Source organism: Dendrobium catenatum, unplaced genomic scaffold (genome assembly GCF_001605985.2).
Source record: "Dendrobium catenatum unplaced genomic scaffold, ASM160598v2 fragScaff_scaffold_624, whole genome shotgun sequence".
In the NCBI taxonomy this organism is placed as follows: domain Eukaryota; kingdom Viridiplantae; phylum Streptophyta; class Magnoliopsida; order Asparagales; family Orchidaceae; genus Dendrobium; species Dendrobium catenatum.
Window position 1 is genome coordinate 229,430 of NW_021319086.1, and position 19,843 is coordinate 249,272.

Genomic DNA, 19,843 nt, shown 5'->3' on the forward strand with positions numbered 1-19,843 from the left:
ACGGCTCATACCAATTTGATATGCCTTGGAGTCAATTTCAGCAAACAACAGCATGAAATCAACATAAAACAAGCCGAAAACAACAAATTTAGGGGGAATAGTGGCTGATTTTTATTAATAACACAATAGGAAATAAAAGATACAAGCGATCTACAATTAGAGAGGTAGATCAGCTCTCCCAAATAACCTAGTCGCTGTTAGGAAGTCCTCACGAAAGAAAAACTACAGAAACCTACAACAAACTCAACATGCAGCAGCAGCAGCAACAACAACAACAACAATAACAAGCCTTTATCCCACTATGTGGGATCGGTTACATGAATCATTTTTCTCCATTGTGTCATGTTAAGAGTCAAATTCTCATCTAAATCTAATAAAGAAAGGTCATTTCTAATATTATCTAACCAAGTCTTTTTAGGTCTATCTCTACCTTTCTTAACATAAGTTAATATAATACATCTTTCTTAACCGGGTTATCGGAAGGCCGCCGTTTTATGTGACAAAACCATTTAAGGCGACACTCTCTAATCTTATCTTCCACTGGACCTACTACAACCTTTTCATGCATGTGCTCGTATCCTATCTCTAAGAGATTTCAGCCCCCCCTTTGATACTCCAACCTTTTCATGTTAAATACTCCAAACTTATGTGACCAAACTCGAGACATTCATGCCCCAAAATAAATCCTAGAACCCTCTTTAAATAAGCTCTCAAATTGCCTCCAAAACTGATTTGTTTCTTTATTAATTTTTCTCGTCAATTTAAATTCAATTATGAAATCTTTCCCTCTTAATTTAAATTTTAGGGAATCTTTCCCTCTTAAATTCAATTAGGAATTCTTTCCCAATTTATTCTCCTTTTAATTCCTCTTCTAACATAATGAATTAATTCTTTATTGGGCCCCACAAAGGGGGCCGAATCTCCCCCATGGATCTTGCCTAGTTCGCCCTTCCCTTTTCCATCTCCTCAGCTGTTGTATCAATTTTTTATTTTAATTTTTGTTGAATTATTTCGATTTGGGTGATCATTAAAGTTTGTTGCTCCATATTCTTCATTTTTTTAGGTTGTCATCAAAGGTTAGCTAGGTATAGTTTAATTGGTAGTCTTTTGAATGGAAAATTTTTAATATGCATCTCATTTTCTTGCATGAAATTATTAGTTGCATTAGGAAATCTAGAACTTAATTAGTTATGCGTTTCTTTTGTGAGGGAAAGATTTCCTAATAATTTTCTGTCATGAACATCACATCAACATGGCTGGCCCCACCAGTTGACTAAGTTAATGTCGATTATGGATGGTGGGATTAAAAACTAATACATGAAAGCACATTTCATTCATGTGGCACCAAATCATCTACCATATGGTAGGTTCAGGTTTACTACATCTGTCAGAGGATCCCATAAGTGTTGATTTGGTCAAGCCTAAGTCAAAGGTAGTAGATCCAATTGATGCTTACATTGGATACCCTCAACATGTCAATATTATTGATGTCCACGTGTGAGAATTAGAGGTCACGTGATAAAGTAAATAGACAAGTATTAGTTTCTGAATTGGCGATGTTACCCATTTATGAACATGATGCAAAATTCCTCAGATGTTTCCTTAGTAGGAACTTGTAGAAAAAATCCAATTTTTTTTTTGAAAATTGCTAATGACCCTCTAGTAGGACCATGATGCAAAAATTTTTTTTTTTTTTAAATTTATTTATTTAACTATTTCGGACTACTTAATGAATTTCATGAAGTTAATAAAAAATTGGAGAAAATCTGAAAAAATAGATATATTTATGACTCAAGTTCTTTTTTGCTTGGATGATATGTTGAGCCATTATTTGTCTTAAAGTTAATCAAGTACATTGCCTCAAAAAGTGTGATGATGCATCGTAGTTTGTCACTGTCAAAAGTGTGACAACAGTTATAGCCTTTTAAGGCATTGATAATAATACAAAAATATTAAGGGCCATTCCATGGTGGTTTCAAGGAACCTTGATAAAATTATATGATTGTGAGGAACATAAAAATTCCTCATTATTTGTTCCAAGGCACCATAAACTCTATGTTTGCACCTGTTAACATACTTAAGCTTGAATGCTCTATTAAAGATGTATATGACCCTAAAACTCTATAAAAGCTTCATGCTCTCACCATGGTTAAACTACCCATGTTCAAGAAACCCTACTGTAAATCAAAGTTTGTCAAATATTTAGTTGCATCATACATGCCCAGTGACTTTGAGTTGTTTAGTCTATTTGGGGTATCAAGCTCTTTACTGGTAAAAAGAGCCTGATATCCCATGAAAAGCTAGTCATTTGCATCAAGCCCTCTATCCTTAAGGGATTGCCTTTGGATGAGATAACTCATATTTACTAACAAGGCACCTAATATTAGCAGCTAAGCCTCATTGACGAGAGGTCAAAATCAGCTAGCTAACTTCTTGTTGGTGGTTACATGTTCCTTGAGCTTAGGCCAACAGTTACAAAGCATGGCTCCCTAACTCAAAGCTATCATCACAACCACTGCTATCTGACTTCTTGGAATGAGGATCACACAGACTCGATAAATCCCCTGATGCAGGACTAATTAGATGACATGCTTATGGCTTCATTTTAAGCATTGCACAATTCCTTGATTAGAATAATCTTGGATTAAAATTATTAGCATTCTCAACGTCAATTAAAACAAATAAAGAGGTGACTTGCGTAGGCTAAATCACATGCTCCAAGCAATGAAATTTTCAGAATAAATAAGACAAGTAAAACAATGCAAAATAGTAGCCTTCAATTTAATCCCTAGTCTAACAACAAGATGTAGGATGCATAGAAGGTACTCTCAATTCCTACAAATGACCAAGCTTAGCAAGAGCACTTGGAAGAGACTTTCGCGATTACAACAATCCACTGAGAATTTAGATTTAGAAGAAATAAAATGCAAGTGAAAAGGAGAACCTTTACTTAATGAGACGCGAAGATCTTCCACTTGATGTCTCCAACGTCTTCGTCCATGGCTTCCGTCGAAGCAAAATATGATACGTCTCTTGAATATGGGTCGGGGGGTCTACTTCCAAGTGTTGATTCCAAAACCTGAAATTGTGTTCAGGTTCTTCCTCAAGAAATCTGACATATTCCTGAATTTCCTCTCAAAAAAATATGAGAAGAAATTTAGCTTTCAATGTTTGGGAGGAAGGGATTAGAGGGAGCAAGAGTATGGAAGTGAATCACGAGTGATTAATGGTGGAGAGGAGATATGTGAGGGGAAGGGAATCAGGTATGGAGAAGCTGGGCCAGCGGTAATGTAGAGGAGATAGGGAATTTCTTTCCAAAACCGTGTGAATTGTTTTCAGAAAGAAATAAAGAGGTTTCTGGGTGTTTGAAATTTCGGCAAAGAGGAAATAAAGAGGATTTATGTTATTTCCAAAGGAGTCACTTGGCTTTTGGAAATAATTCCAAAGGTGGTCTTGATGGAGCCGGCGGCATGCATGGCAGAGGAGGATTCTAGTGCAGGTAATTGAGGTTTCTTAATTAGGATTTTGATTTAAGAAAGGTTTATTTGAAATCCACTTGTATTTGAATTTCAAACTAAACCCAAAACAAATACTTCCCTAAAATAGACGAATTATTTTAGGAAAGATTTTGAATTCAAATTCAAAGGGAATTTGAAATTCAAAATTATCCCAAAGTAATTTTCAGTCAATTAAGAAACTCAAGAGGAGAAAAGGCAATGGGGCCGGAGATGGGCAGGGCTGGTTGGCGGCTAGGGAATTGGTGCCGGCGGCCTAGGAGCTCGGGTAATGGGCTGGCCGTGGGTATTGACTGGGGATGAGGGGCTTGGTGAGGAGAATGGTTGACCGGCGGTGGAGGTACGGAGAGGGAAGAAAAGGGGAAAGGGAACCAAGAGCCACCAGTGACGACTGTTGGGCACGACGGGTGGCCTCTCCTAGGCTCCACCAAGATTTCTTACTCTCTCGCTTTCAAGCTCTCTCATAAGCTCCAAGAAGACAATGCAGGAAAATTATTTCATAATCATTCATTAACCATAATAGAATAAAGTGGGGCTTTAAATAGCCTCCTACAACATGACTCGAAACAAAAGACACAAACGCCCTTTGGGCTTACATACGACAACTCCCATAAGAGGGGTACTACCGGAAAGAAAACACATAAGCAACTAAATAAAATAAAATAAAATAAAATACAACGGTCACAATGCCACATAAGCAAATAACAAGCTACATGAAAATAAAAATACATCAACGACTCAAAAATATAAAGACTCGATCGTGGCCGTAGATCGGCGGCCGCGTCTCTGATAAACTCTCCATGATGATCTGATGTCCCCATCATCCCCAAAAGATGGAGTGATGTGATCTTGACCAAGCTTATCATCATCATCCATGTAACCATTCCCCCGATACCTCAAGCAATGTTTAAAATTGCGTAATCGGGTATTGAGGCGTTTTTCGTTCGTGAAGCGAGGCGTAAGCCTCAAGGCGTTTTGAGGCGTAAGCCTCAAAATTAAAAAATTGCGTAAACATAAAATGATAAATTTTGTATATACTAATGAGTAAATAATATATAAAAAATAAAAATGTACAAGATATGAAGTGAAATCAAAATATCCCAATAATAAGACAACATGAAATATAGTCCAACTCAAACTCCATCTTTCTCAAATCACAGTATTCTTTTCATTAACATATAATTCCAAAAATAAATAGCAATGACATATCACATAAGAACTCATAAGTCATCAGCACTGTCATCACCATGTTTAAAAATGTGCAATTAGGTATTGAGGCGTTTTTTTTTTTGCAAGGCGAGGTGTAAGCCTCAAGGCATTTTGAGGCGTGAGCCTTATAATAAAAAAATTGTGTTAAGTGCAAATAAATGTTAAAAGTAAATTTTTATATAATACTCAAATAATATGTTAAAAAACTGCGACGGGTTAGAGGTTAAGGAAGTTGAGAGGACGTTACTGTGACTAGGGGATACACGAAGTGTGATTTATTTGCGGCTTTACTTCAGGATTTATGTAAGTTTTAATATATATCGGGTGAGGCGTAAGCCTCACGCCAATGAGGCGAGGCGCGCCTTAAGGCGGGCCTGAACCAAGTTGAGGAGCAAGCCTCAGGAAAAAAAAACTCGAGGCGTAAGCCTCAAGGCGGTTTTCACTGGAATTGCGCAAAGACGGGCCTCAAGGCGAGCCTCATATTGCGCAATTTTAAACCATGACCTCAAGGACATTTATATGAATGATATTTGCTTAATGCAAGTATCAGTATGTTGAGCCTAACATTAGAATATAACTCAGCTGCTTTATTATCACAATTTATTTTTAATGGTCTCTCAATGCCATCAATAATATGTAGCACTGTGATAAAATTTCGCAGCCATATTCCTTGATTTGAAGCCTCATAACAAGCTATAAACTCTGCAAAGAGAAAATTAACTGATGAGAATTCCTTTATGTTATGGCACAAGCGTTTGGGATATATTTCAAAACAAAGAATTGAAAGGCTTGTGTCAGATGGAATTCTTGATTCTCTTAATTATACTGATTTTACTTTAATCGAGAGTGGCCTCTTAATTAGAAGAGATAGCTATGATGGCTTACATTCTTAGAAAGTCTTAAACTTAAATTTGAGCAAAACTGTTACAACCAGTTGAAATCTAGTGATATCAATGTACCTCCTAAAAGGTTCTCAATAAGGATACAAGAGGGTTTGGGCTACTTATCAGAATCCACAGCACGGGCTGCTTAAGGTTTAGTTTACTTTTCATCCCAGAGGTCGAGCTTATCTGTTTTCCAATTTTATAAACTTGGTCTCTTACTAGTAAATTTTCACAAACTAACTATTTTAATAGGCCATATACATTTTACTTGCTTTTCTCCTAATCATATTACTTTTGATTACAATTTTCTGTGGTTATGAAACATTAAGTGAAGCACTGGCATGTTTTTTAGTAAATATGATGCTGAAACAGAACTGCATGTAGGTGACTATGGAACCGTAGTTGTTCATTCTGAAGGAGGATCCATTCGTGAAATCGAATCTCATGATTCCGACAAGCAGGATTTCTTACTTGTTCAAGGTGATAGCGGAAGATCTGTCAAGCATGATTTTGGAGGGCAGTCCATACAAATGTGGTATGCTGAAGTTCTAGTTAGTTCTGCTTTTTATGTACCTTCAACGATGTTGTAGTTATTAATCATCCTTTTTTTTTCAAGTTTGAATTTATTGTTTGTTGATACATTTTTAGCGGAACTGCTGGGACTATGTTAGGAAGCTATATTTTTTTTACTCTTGCGTGAAAAATAAGTTATTTTCTTTGATAATATAATAATGACATCATGCTTACATGGTTCTGATCTGTCGTGAGATTCAAACCTAAAGTTGATTGCAAATTGTTTTATAAAGCAAAATCTGCCCCAACCATCAGAAAGAATTGAATTGATTGCTGTACTCATGTTTATATCCATGATTTTGCGTAAAACCAAAATGGTAAAATGAAAATTAATGAATGCATTGAAATGTTTTTATAACAATTGAAGCATCATGGAAAGATATTTTGAATTTGTGTAACATGGAAATATCCAAAATATTATAAAGTTACTATCGTAGATTTATTTAGTTACTAGCTCAAGATCTTATTAATCCAACTTCAAATGCCTTGTACTTTATTTATGTCGCCTTCTTAAAAATTTTATTGTCTAGGTCACTCCCTCCTTCGTAACATCTTTAGGGTTTCATTCATTTTCTCTCATTTGTTTATAAATTTAAAATTAGAACTTGTGAATATGATAAACACCATCTCGTCTCCTTTCTTATGTCCATATCTTCTCGTAATATTGCGCTTTGACATGCTAAATTGAAATATCTTGGGTCTAAATCCTTTATCCACTCATTTGGATTTTTCATTACTTTATTTCTTTTACCTATAAACACATACTTGGGTTTGTTTATTGAAGTGTTGGTCATAAGTTTTTTTTTAAAAAAAAAAAAAATATTTAATCAATTTTATCAAGAAGTAGAAGTTCAAATTCTCCCTCATATTAAAACCCTTCGTATTGATAATGCTCTTAAATAGATGTTCTCTATTTAACTATTTTTGCGCTGGCAATAGTTTTATTAATTAATTGTCATGTCCTTGCACAGTTGATGCCAGAGCCGTGCTGTAACCATTTTGGGTCGGGTCCTGTACATAACTTCAGTTGTATGTGTTTTCTTTTATTTGTCTTTGGTGTGGCCAACCTTGTGGTCCTATTTGTATATAAATAGTGTAAGTATTGAATAAAGGAGGACGGTGATTTTAGTTTTATTTTTCCTGAATTCCTTTGGGAGTGGTTCCTGTTTCTTGACGTCTGTCAGGTCGTGGTTCTTTTCCTATTTGGTTTGGTTAGTCCCTCACAGGGCTGGAGCGTTCCTCCCATCTTCTCTTTTTAATCCAATTTTCTCCTGAAGATCTTACTGATCTTGTTGGCCGTGACTTTTCGGTGCCGGTTCGGTGTCATGTGGTATCAGAACCAGCAAGATGCTGCCTCGACGAAACCCTCAATAACCTGTTCAAGAAATCATGATTAAAGATTTGCAATGAGAAATTGCCCAACTGCAACAACGCCTAGCTAGATGCGAACAAAGAGAACCGGTGGCTCATCAAGATGTGGAAGAAGATGTCAACCCTTTTCACCAAGAAAGCTCCAGTGAAGATGAAGCTGGGAGACGAACGTTTGGAAGAAATAATAGAAAACTACCACATGATTATGGAATCAAGATCGAACTCCCAGAATTTGATGGTCGAGTGGGTCTTGATGAGTTCATTGGCTGGTTGCAAATAGTTGAAAGAATTCTAGAGTTCAAAGAAATACCCGCTTACAGGATTGTCAAGCTCGTAGCAATCAAACTCAAGAGAGTTGCGTCTTTATGGTGGGAGAACTTGAAAAGATCAAGAAATTGAGAAGGAAGAAGTAAGATCATGTCTTTGCTGAAAATTAAGAGAGAGTTGTAGCGAAAATATGTTCCAGATCAATATAAGCATGACTTGTTCTTGAAGTTTACACAATTACAACAATAACAAATGACCGTAAAAGACTGTGTCTGAATTTGAACAGTTGTCCTTAAAGTGTGACATTGTAGAGCCTGAAGAACATACAGTTGCCCGTTTCTTGGGAGGGTTGAATTCTACAATCACTAACGTCATCCAGCTGCAACCTTACTGGACCTTTTAGGACATAGTAAATTTGGCTTTAAAAGTGGAGAAACAATAGAATCGACTCAAGAAATGCACTAGTAGGATCTTGACGCCTGATTCTTTAGCAGATAAAGAATTTAAGACAAACAAGTATGCAGCCGGACCCAGTAAACCATTCGAAGATCGTCCTACCCATAACCCGCCACGTATAAACCAGCCTCAAACTCCCTTTTCGGCATGCAAATGCTTTAAATGCCAAGGGTACGGGCATAGAGCTTCTAACTGCCTCAATCGCCGGGTCTAATGGAAGAACCAAAAATGGAAGAAGTGGGTATTACCCCAGCTACAGAGCCAACCAAGGCCGAACCGACATATATGAAAGGTGATGAGGGACACCTGTTGGTCTTGTGGCATGCTTTGAATATACACTAGGGAGAGTTGTGGCTTTGCCACAGTATCTTCCGAACCATGTGTACAATCAATGACTGAGTATGCTATGTGATTATTGATGGCGGGAGTTGCGAAAACGTGGTCGCTGACCTCATGGTGGACAAACTTTAACTAGCTACAACGGATCATCGAAAGCCTTATTCACTTAATTGGATCCAGAAAAATTCTGAAGGGCAAGTGTGCAAAAGATGTTTGGTGAATTTCTCAGTGCTACTACCTTCCCATAATCAACAAATTGTGCTACTACCTTCCCCAGTTAAGTTACTAGGGGACTCTTCCTCATCTACATTATTTAACCAGACCCTATTCCTCAAAGATTGTGAACTGCACAAGAAGGTCTTCTAGTACTTTTATCAGAAGAAAATGTGCCACACCAATTGTTGCCCGAAGCAGTTAGCCCCTTGTTACAATCATACGAAGATGTTCTAGTTCCAGAGTTACCTTATGGATTGCCACCACTTTGGGATATTCAACATCAAATGGATCTCATACCAGGTTCTATTGTACCCAATAGATTGGCCTATCACCTCCGTCCTGATGAACACTTGGAGCTCCAACGCTAGGTCAACGAATTGATTGTCAAAGGATTTGTACGCCCTATTGGTAGTTAAATGATTTCTCAAGTTTTTTTCTAGTGCATTAATTTATTCTCATAGGGTGTTCTTTCAATTGATATTCCAATAGAGGCGTGGAAATTCTTAGGAGATGAAAGAATTTCTTGGCTTACTAAACTTTTTAATACTAATTTGAAGACTAAAAAGATGCCAGATGAGTGGAGAATGAGTGCGTTAATTCCTATTTTTAAGAATAAAGGTGATGCACAAGATTGTGCGAATTATAGAGGAATTAAGGTAATGTGTCATACTTTAAAACTATGGGAGCTAGTTATGGAGCATAGGTTGCGACGTGATACTAATGTTTCTCAAAATCAATTTGGATTCATGCCAGGTAGGTCGACTATGGAAGCCATACATTTATTAAGAGGTTGATGGAGAAATATAGAAAAAATAAGGAGGATCTACATATGATATTTGTTGATTTAGAAAAAGCATATGATAAAGTTCCAAGAGAAGTGCTATGGAGAGTTCTTGAAAAGAAAGGAGTTAATAATGCTTATATTCATATCATTAAAGATATGTATGCTGGAGCTATTACTTGTGTTCAAACACAAGGTGGTTTGACCAAGTATTTCCCTATTTCGGTTGGGTTACATCAAGGATCAGCCTTAAGCCCATATCTTTTTGCTTTAGTCATGGATGTTCTCACTAGACATTTGCAAGAGGATGTACCTTGGTGTATACTTTTTGTTGATGATATTCTTCTTGTTGATAAGACTAGAGAGAGTTGGAAGATAAACTTGAATTATGGAGGTCAACCATAGAGTCTAAAGGTTTTCGCTTGAGTAGATCTAAAATGGAATATATGGAGTGTAATTTTAGTAGTAATAGACCTAGTGAGGGGATTGTTATTTTGGGCGATCAAGTCATTAATAAGAGTACACGTTTAGATACCTTGAATCTATTGTTCAGAGTGATGGTTAGATGTATTAGATTTGACTTATGTTAAGAAATGTAGAGGCAGACCTAAAAAGACTTGGTTAGAAAATATTAGGAATGACCTTTCTGTATTAGATTTAAACGAGAATTTGACTTCTAATAGGACAATGGAGAAAAAAGGATTCATGTAGCTGACCCCACATAGTGGGATAAAGGCTTGATGTTGTTGTTGTGGGTATTCTTTCAATTCTTATTTTCAAATGACCTAAATAGGGTTTGTGGTATTGTCATGAAATTAGAGATAATATTTATTAAGACAGATTTATGGGTAGGAGAAAATTTATAAAAATTGTGTAATGGGAGATAAGATACGTAGGAAAATGTTTAGTGATTAGTTGATTATTGTTGATAATTATTATGAATCTTGAACCTGTTGTAGATTTTTTACTAAGCTTATTTTTCCTTGTATAGGTTTAAGGTATATTATTAGGGGTGTTAAAATGGATTTTCGGTTGAGTTCAGGTCCAACCCTCAACTGATCCAACCCGAACTCGACACGATTAAACAAATGGTTGCGAGAACTACAAGGATCTCCAAAGGTTGAAGAAGGAAATGCTCTTACTGTCCACAGCAGTCGAAACCCCTTACATGTTGAAAATCGACATCAAAAGAGGGAGGAAGACCATGGTTTGATCACTATGCCAAACCAGGACATACAAAAGAGACATGTTGAAAGATTCATGAAAAACCAACTGATTGGAAGGCAAATAAATCAGCACAAGAAAGCAAGACGAACTCTGTCAACACCATGCAAGATCAATCCATCAAAGCTGAAGCTATTCTTTTCACCATGGAGCATTTAGAGATGCTGAAGTTGTTTCTTAACAACATCATGAACCAATCATCTCTAGAACCTGCTTACCTGCTTACACGCTCACTCAGGTATGAAATAGTCAAAACTCTGGGTTATTTTCAGGAACATCATATCACTTGACAAGAGACATTACACTCCTTAATGACTACCAAAACTTATCATTCAAATCGAGTAGTTAAGGTTGTTGATATATCAACATCCAAAGTTTTAGGAACTTGTTCTATTTTTTTCACATAAACTATCACCCTTAAATCATTGTTTTATGTGCCCAATCTTGAGTGCAAACTGATTCCCATTAGTAAATTTACTCGTGATAGTAAGTGCTTAATAATTTTCTCCAATAATGTATGTATTTTTCAAGAACTGGATTCAGAGAAGAATATTAGCAATGTTGAGATGTGTTCTGAGTTATACTACATCAAAACACCCAAATCCTTAATTGCTACTAAGAATCATCTCATTGTGTATCAGTTTGTTGAGAGTCATTCTCGGGCCAGTCAAGATAGAGAGATTATAATGTGGCATTAATGTATATTGAAAAGCTTTTTCCCTATTTATTTGTTAATAAAAATCCAAGTTTGTTCAAATGTGAAACTTGCCAATTAGCTAACTGTACCAGATCATCTTACCAAATTGTTCATTACCAACCCTCTAAACCCTTTGCCTTGATCCATAGATATATTTGGGGGCCCTCAAAGGTTAAAAATATAAGTGGTGTAAGGTGGTTTGTGATATCTATTGATGGTCATACTAGACTCACTTGGGTTTATTAAATGAAGGAAAAATCTGAAACTGAAAGGATATTCAAATTCTTTTAACTAATGATTCAAAACTAGTTTGATGCAAAAATTTAAATCTTAAAACCAAACAATGGGAGAGAGTATTTTCATTTTATCATAAAAGAATACTCATCTAGCCAAAGGTTAATCCAAGTGAATTCGTGTGTGTATATGCCTCAACAAAATGGGGTAGCTGAGAGAAAAAATAGGCAACTCCTGGAAGTTGCCAGATTTATTATGCTCTTCACAAAAGTACCAAAATGTCTATAGGGGAAGCCATTCTTGCTGGTGCATACCTAATAAATAGGTTATCTACTACTAAAATTTGAAACATTTAGACAAACTCTACTCAATGCCTATCCTCATGCTCGATTCATATCATCAAATCTTCCACCTAAAGTTTTTGGGTGCTCTGCCTTTGTTTATATCTATTCACAAGATAGGAGCAAGTGCAAGACCCTACATAAAAAAGTGTCTTTATTGTCTATTTTCTGACAAAAAGATGTTACAAATGCTTTTTCCCTTCTTTCTAGAACCATGGATGTCATCTTTTTTAAAAATAACCCAAACTTCACTAGTTCTGAAATTCATGGGGAGGGTGACGGAGAATTTCAAAATTGGGAGTGAAATTCCTTATTATACAACAAACAGAGTACAATCAAAATCAACAAATATCACAAGAAATCCAAACCACGAGTATTTCCCAAGGTATATCTCCTATGTCTCAACCTCCACCTTCAGATCTATTACCTCCACCCATAAGTCCTAATCAATCCCTGCAAAGAGCAACAATTAAGGAACAACAACATGTATACTCAAGGAAAAGAAAGAAAAATCAGCATATGCAGAGCTTAGAGATACTTCTTGCACTTGTCAAATATGCTTCAATGGATCCGACAACTGTATAGATTCATAGAGAGGAGAAAAATGAGGAATCAAATGGTCAGAAAGAATTATGCACCAAACATCCAATCGAAAACTTTCTGTCCTATAGCAGATTATCAGACACTTATCAAGTCTTCTTTTCCAAGTTGGATGATGTGCATATTCTGACCAATATTCAAGAAGCTTTGAATCACCCAAGATGGAGATATGTTGTTATAGAAGAAATTATAGCCTTGGAGAAAAATCAAACATGAGTAATTATGAATCTCCCAATGGGTAATAAAGTTGTGACCTGCAAATGGGTGTTCACCATAAAGCATAAGGAGGATGTTAGTGTTGAGAGATTGAAAGCTAGGCTGGTTGTAAGAGGATTCACTCAGTTTTATGGAATAGACTATCATAAAACTTTTGTTTATGTTGCAAAACTCAACATCATCATAGTTCTTTCCTTAGCAGCAAATTTAGATTGACCCCTTCATCAATTAGATGTCAAGAATGCATTCTTGAATGTGAACTTGAAAGAAGTCTACGTGGAGATTCCATCCAATGGGGATTCAGAAGTCTTATGGAAGGGACAAAATGTGTAAATTGTTGAAATTCTTATATAGATTAAAGCAGTCTCCTAGTGCATGATTTGGAAGATTCTGGATAATGCCAGACAGATCATACCTTGTTTGTAAAGCAGTCAGAAAGAAACAAGGCTAGTACTGATTGTATATGTGGATGACATCATCTTTACTGGAAATGATATAGAGGAAATAATGAAGATCAAACAGACTTTTTCAAATGAGTTTGAAGTTAAAGATCTAGGATCACTTAGACACTTCCTTGGTATGGAGGTAGCTCGATCAAGCAAAGGTATATTTATTTCCCAACGCAAGTATATCTTTGACCTACTGAAGGAGACCGACCTGCTGGGATGTAGACTAGCCAGTACACCTATGGATCCTAAGAAGAAACTTGGGATAGAAAAGGAGGGGGTTCCAATAGATAAAGGAATATATCAACGTCTTGTATGAAAGCTTATATTTCTCTCCCACACCCGTCCAGATATTGGGGGTTTGTTGTGATCATGGTGAGGCAATATATGAGTAATCCTATGATGGAACACATGGAGACAGGATATCAAATCTTGAGATATCTCAAGAACACTCCTGTAAAGGAGTTATTATTCAAGAAAAATGAAGATAGGAAATTGATCCTTTATTCTGATGCAGATTGGACAGGAAGGCAGGTTGACAATCAATCGACCATGGGATATTGTTCATTTGTGTGGGGAACCTAGTGATGTGGAGGAGCAAGAAATAATCTGTTGTTTCCAGAAGCAGTGCGAAATCTGGATTGAGAACATTAGCCGTTATAATTTGTGAAGGTATTTGGATTAGACAAGTATTGATTCAATTTGTAATAAAGATTGAATGCACGATAAAGTTGAAATGTGACAATCAAGCCGCAATCAGTATGACCAAGGATCCAGTACATCACGGTAGAACAAAACATGGTACTATTGATAGCCACTTTATATCTGAGAAAATATAGAACTCAAAAATTAAAGTAGTATATATCCCAACTCATGAACAGCTTGCCGATGTTCTAACAAAGGAACTACCAGTCTCTCTACTTGATAAGTTTATTTGGAAGTTAGGATTGTATGACCTGGGCAACCCAACTTGAGGGGGAGTATTGAATCACACAACGAGGGTCCCACGGCTTCTGATTCGTCAACAATCCGTGGGCTGCTACTGTAGGCTGCAGTTGGAGATTCTCTGATGACACCAATGTCTGTGGGATTGATTCCAAGATCCGTGGGATATAATTATTAGAATCAATAAGATTAAATGACTTTCCTCTTCTGTTTAATATAATTAATTAGATTAAATGTCTCTCTTTTTCTGTTTATTCTTCTTAAGTGTATATATATAATGATTTCAAGGAATAAAATTTGAATTTAATTTCCCTAAATAATTTCTTTAGAAAATACACAGATTGCAATCTGACTGGAATTATGGTTTATTACTATAGTAAATCATTATTATTGAGGATATTCTTCTTCTTTTATCTCTTTATATTTGCAAACATGCAGGAACCTGGATTAGTCAATGAGCTAAAACAAAAATATTTAGGACAATGATCATCATGATTATAAAGGCTTACCTAGAGCGTTAATCTGAGAAGGTTGATTATATGCAATCTTATCCTTGCATTTACAACGTTTCTTTCTATTACACAAACTTATTACCTCCATATCATCTGGAATTAACCACTGCTCCCGGCTCACGCTGGCTATTGATTATTATGATGATGTTGACATATTGCTTTGTCGTTACAACTTATGTGTTGCTTAACTGGATACACGGGAGTTCAGGCACTGTTGATTTGTGTCTAAAATTTGTCTGCATATGAATTTCTCTGTATTATCGGAGTAAAACAGAGCCGCAACTTGCTTAAAAGAAGTGAATGAAAAGGAGTTCAGACACCTCAAGCAAAAGGTGCTCAAGGGAGCTACTATAAGACAGCTCAGCGCTAATCTTCAGGCCTACCTGTAGATCTCTTTAACAATGATGTCCTTGAGTAGCATCTGAAATTTATAAAAAAATCTAGTCGACCGAGCTGCCCTTGAGATCTGCACAATGGCATTCTTGAAACGTGGATTTGATCTCATGTGGATTCTATTGGAAAATTGATAAACGTTTCAGCTATAATGTTCGCTACAATTCCCACTTTGAATTGTTTTGTGATGTGAAACAATCAAGAATTGCACGTGAAATTTATAAAGAATCACAAAGTGTGCCAATTTTAAGATTAAGGTATCGTGAGGTGAGGTTCAAGAGTTTTCAATTGTCAAAGTTATTATGATAAGCAATTACAATCTTGATGTTTGGACAAAATTGGCGATAGATCTTGAAATTCTCACAATAAGACAAATGCGGAGTAAAATATAATCCCACGACTAATGTTTAGAAAATTCACAATGAGTTACCTTGCTCACTCACACTCAAGTAAGGCTTAGCGGAAGGTCTTTAGCATACCCAACGATGCCACGAGGACGGTAGCAACCCCAACGGCCTTTAGCCACGGAAAGGTTGACGGTGGCGAGGATGGCGGGAATGGTTGACTGTCGAGGCTTCAATCATAGTTGGAAGTTGGCGGTCGATGACGCTCGCAAGAGTAGGTACAACTCGGTCCAAATAATCTCCAACGATGGCGTTGTCTTCAAATCCCACGTCGAAGAGCGGAGATCGTAGGATGTTGAGACTTCCGTCGGCGTCGAACACAAGTCCCCACTCAAATTCAGGGTCCGCCATGCATGCTTGACATTGGAGAGAACTCCAATGAGAAGAGAGGAAATATGTGGTGGTGAGAGAGAGCACTTGTAGATTGAGAAGAAGAAAGGGGAAGAAGAGAGGGGCGGCGGGATTTCCAAGGGGAAGGGGGCTAGGGTTAGGGGAAATTAGGTTTAGTGGAATGTTTAGGGATTTAACCAAATTTGAATTTTAATCTCAGATTTGATTAATTATGAGGGAATTGATTTGAATTTTAAAATTTCAAATCATAGGTATTAATGCCTTGAATGGGGGTTTAATGGGAGGAGCCAAGGGAGGGGGGCAGCTGTTTCTAGAGAGAGGGGAGGGGTTTTGAAAAATTTGGAGGGAGAAGTATTTGAAATTAAGTTTTAATTTCAAATGGGGGAGGGGCTTAATGGAGCAATCAATGAGGGGAGAGCCTCATAGGGCCGGCGGCATATAGAGGGGAAGAGGGAGAGATTAATGGGAAGAGAGGGGAGAGGGTTTCCAATTTGGAGTGATGATGTGGAAATAGAATTTAAAGACTCCGATTTAAGTTAATTTGAAATTGGAATTTATCATGGAAACTTTCCTAAATTGGAATTCCAAATTAGGAAAGAATTTGAAATTTGAAATTCAAATTTCAAATTTGGAAACTTGCGGAGAGATGGGTTGGACGGGTATGGGGAGGTCGCCGGAAAGGTGGCCGGCCGGTGCCGTGGGAGTGGCTGGCGGCTGGCTTCCAAGGAGGCGGCGGCAAAGGCTAGGCTCGTTTTCAACCCAAGGATTTTGAATGGCTTTTCTTGTGGTGGAGGGGAAGTGGTTGGAGGAAAACACAAACGAGAAGATAGAATAACTTAACCACGAGCCGCAGACTCTTCCAACGACTGGTGGACCTTGCGATTTGCTCCCCTTGAGCTCTCTCCCTTGTCTAGCTCTCATGCAAGAAGTATAAACAAAACACAATTTTCATTCAAATATTCATTAACCTCATTACAATAGAAATGACCTATATATAGGTCCCAACATGAAAGAAAATACAAAGACTAAATTGCCCTCAGGGCTACAACATGACTCAACTCAAACTAGGGGTATAATAGGAAGACTCCAAGAAATAAAATGCATAAACATCTAGAAATATAAACTCTGAATCGTGGCCGTCGATCTGCGCTGTCTCCGGCGATACACATGCTTGAACCTCTGATCGATGTCCTCATCATTTTGTTTCCCTAGTAAATGTTTCTGAGTGTATTTTATTACTTCATGCTTCAAAGCAGTGTGTTAATGTAGGCTTGATTTTATTACTGCCTTTTGATTTTCTTGAAAAGCTCAAATAGCTCATAAATAGCTATCTTGAAGCGAAGCCAATACATTGTCCATGCTCAAATGTTGCCTTAAGTGTTTACACATGCATTTTATGCCCGTGGAACTAACGCTTGTTTCGCACCTTTTTTTTTTTCCGAACTGGGTAGTTAAAGCCCTAATTGGTTATTCATGAATGTCCCTTTCTGTAGTTAAGATGTCAGTGATGTGCAAGTTTATTTGCTCAAAGGCTCAAAACAGCTGAGTTATTTTGTTATCCATCTGTAACTGTGTCACCATCACCATCTTGTTCCAAACATCATGGCATTCCTGAAAATTTCAATTTCCATAAATTTGAAGTTATGCATCCAATGGATTTAATCTGAAAAACGTTTCTTACTCTCCTTGTGCAAATTTTTTTTTTTTTTTTTTTTTGAAGAACTCGAGTTTATGCATATGGTGGAATGATGCCAATAAACAAAGAAGATACCAAATTGTTTGTATCCGTAGATTAACTAGGCAAATGATCTTCATCTCTATTTCGTTGCTGTTATGAAGGTCATGCATGGAACCGTTTATTATCCTGCAATTGCAAAGGTGCAATGTGGTGTTAGTTATGCTTTTGCTGTGAGTTGTGTTGTGCTTGAAATTGTGAAAATGGATATTTGATTTATGGTGTTTTTCAGGGTGGAAAGTTCAGAAGGTACCATTATTAATAGGGAGCCAGACGCATTACAGATACATGATAGCCAGTCAGCACAAGATTCATCATCTTCTTATTTTGGAATGCCTGAGCAGAAGCTAGATACAGGCAGTGCTTCTCAGGTGAACGGTGTAGTCACCAACTCTACTGCTGTGGGTACATTGAAGGCTGCTACCATTGGACGGAAAGGTCTTTCAATACAAGACAAGGTACCCTATGTCTCAAGATAAAGGCTCTATTGGCCAAATGTTCACCAAATGGTTGTGCATTGCATTTCTTGATTGATAGCTTTCTTTCAATTCTATCTTCGTAGCTATGGTCGATCTGTGCTGCTGGTAATACGGTACCCATACCTTTCCTCAAGGCAATTGACATTTCCCCACTAGCTTTGGTATCTGACAACATCGCCGAGGACAGAGTCTCAGCAGCAAGTGGCAATACTGCCTTAGAAGCAGTAAAAGAGCTTTTTAGCGGTGATGGACAGATGAAGAAAGGAAGAAGAGGACCAAATGAGGTTTAGCAACTCTGTGGTTCCTTCCTACACATTCTATTTTTCTTTATGTATTGAAATTCCAGTTAACTCATCTTTTGATTCTTTGTCAGGTGTTACTTCCTCCTGGGGTGTATCAAAGGTTGACCACAAGTCCAACATTGATGAATTTAGCCCAAGCTTTAGCATACCACAAAACGTAAGTACGACAAATCATATGTAGATTTCTTTAATTCTGATAGCTGAAGCTCTTTTAACTTGTGCAGATGCTACGAAGACATGCCTCTTCAAGAGCTTCAAGCAGCACAAGAGCAACAGGCAATTCAAAACCTTTGTGATACCCTCAGAACCATTTTACGGTTATAGGTATTTCTTTATTAAGCATAGGAATCAGAGAGCTTGGACAAAGAGCGAGCAAGGCGAGAGGCATCCGTGTAAGCCTCTCTGGTTCTTTCTTGCCTGTGCTTTTTAGGGGATTTATGGTATCTACGGGGAACTGCTGAGTTCTTTCTAATGCCATGTTCCTTCCAGATGGTTTTTATTATATTTATTTATTTATTGTACAATAATCTATAATAGCTTGATCAAGATCTACTTTGTACGAGTATTTCCAATTCTTTTGTTCCTACAATTTTATGTACTTGTAGTCTTCTTTCCTCGGTCCCCTGTTTTTATCAGAATTTCCTTTTAGTTACACAAGTCCTGGACTGGAGTAAGAATTACAATGAAGCAAGTTGCTGATGATAATATATTAAAGACGCAGAAGTAGATGTGAAGATGAAATACTACACATGGCCAAGTCGCCAAGCTTTATGATGACTAGAACAATTCGTTGCCTGCACAAATGATGTGGATTACATATGTTCTCTTAATCACAAATTATTTATGATTTGAAAGCAATGTTTAATAGGCCACTGGTGCCACATCCAATGTCGATAACTTTTCATGCTGGTGCTTAGTGCTATGTCCATTCTCGATTTGAATTTTTTATTTGTTGGATATAAATTGATAGTTTTTATTACAAGTAATTTCTTTTGTCGTTTCATTTAATAGGTACTAGTGAAATAATATTTGATTAATCAAAATATTAATATTTATTTTGAATAAATTATTAAATTGTATATTATGTTAGTTGTACCTATATCAAAATGTATGGTTATTTTATTTCACTTTAAATGTTTAGGTATTAGTTTTATTAAAAAAGTTATTATATAATTTATAGTGCTGTAAATTTTAGATTTTTTTAATGTAATCATTATGAATAAAATTATTATAATTCTGTAAATGAATTTGCATGAAACTTTATTAAATTTGTGGAACGTGTAGGGCATATGTAATCAGGCAAAATAATAGCAAAGTGACCTTGTAATGTAAGCATAGAGAGTTCAAACTATG

The 19,843-nt window shown here is 36.8% G+C and overlaps 1 protein-coding gene across 1 annotated transcript in view; it reads left to right on the forward strand.

Moving 5' to 3' along the window:
• LOC110113697 (serine/threonine-protein kinase dst1) overlaps positions 1-19,433 on the forward strand; it is a 74,959-nt gene extending 55,526 nt beyond the window's left edge. The window contains exons 14-18 of the mRNA XM_020846373.2: positions 5,993-6,143; positions 17,942-18,167; positions 18,272-18,472; positions 18,562-18,647; positions 18,715-19,433. Of these exons, the coding sequence (XP_020702032.1) occupies positions 5,993-6,143; positions 17,942-18,167; positions 18,272-18,472; positions 18,562-18,647; positions 18,715-18,814 (764 nt within the window). The 3' untranslated portion in view covers positions 18,815-19,433. The remainder of the gene's footprint in view (positions 1-5,992; positions 6,144-17,941; positions 18,168-18,271; positions 18,473-18,561; positions 18,648-18,714) is intronic.
• Positions 19,434-19,843: the final 410 nt, after the last annotated feature.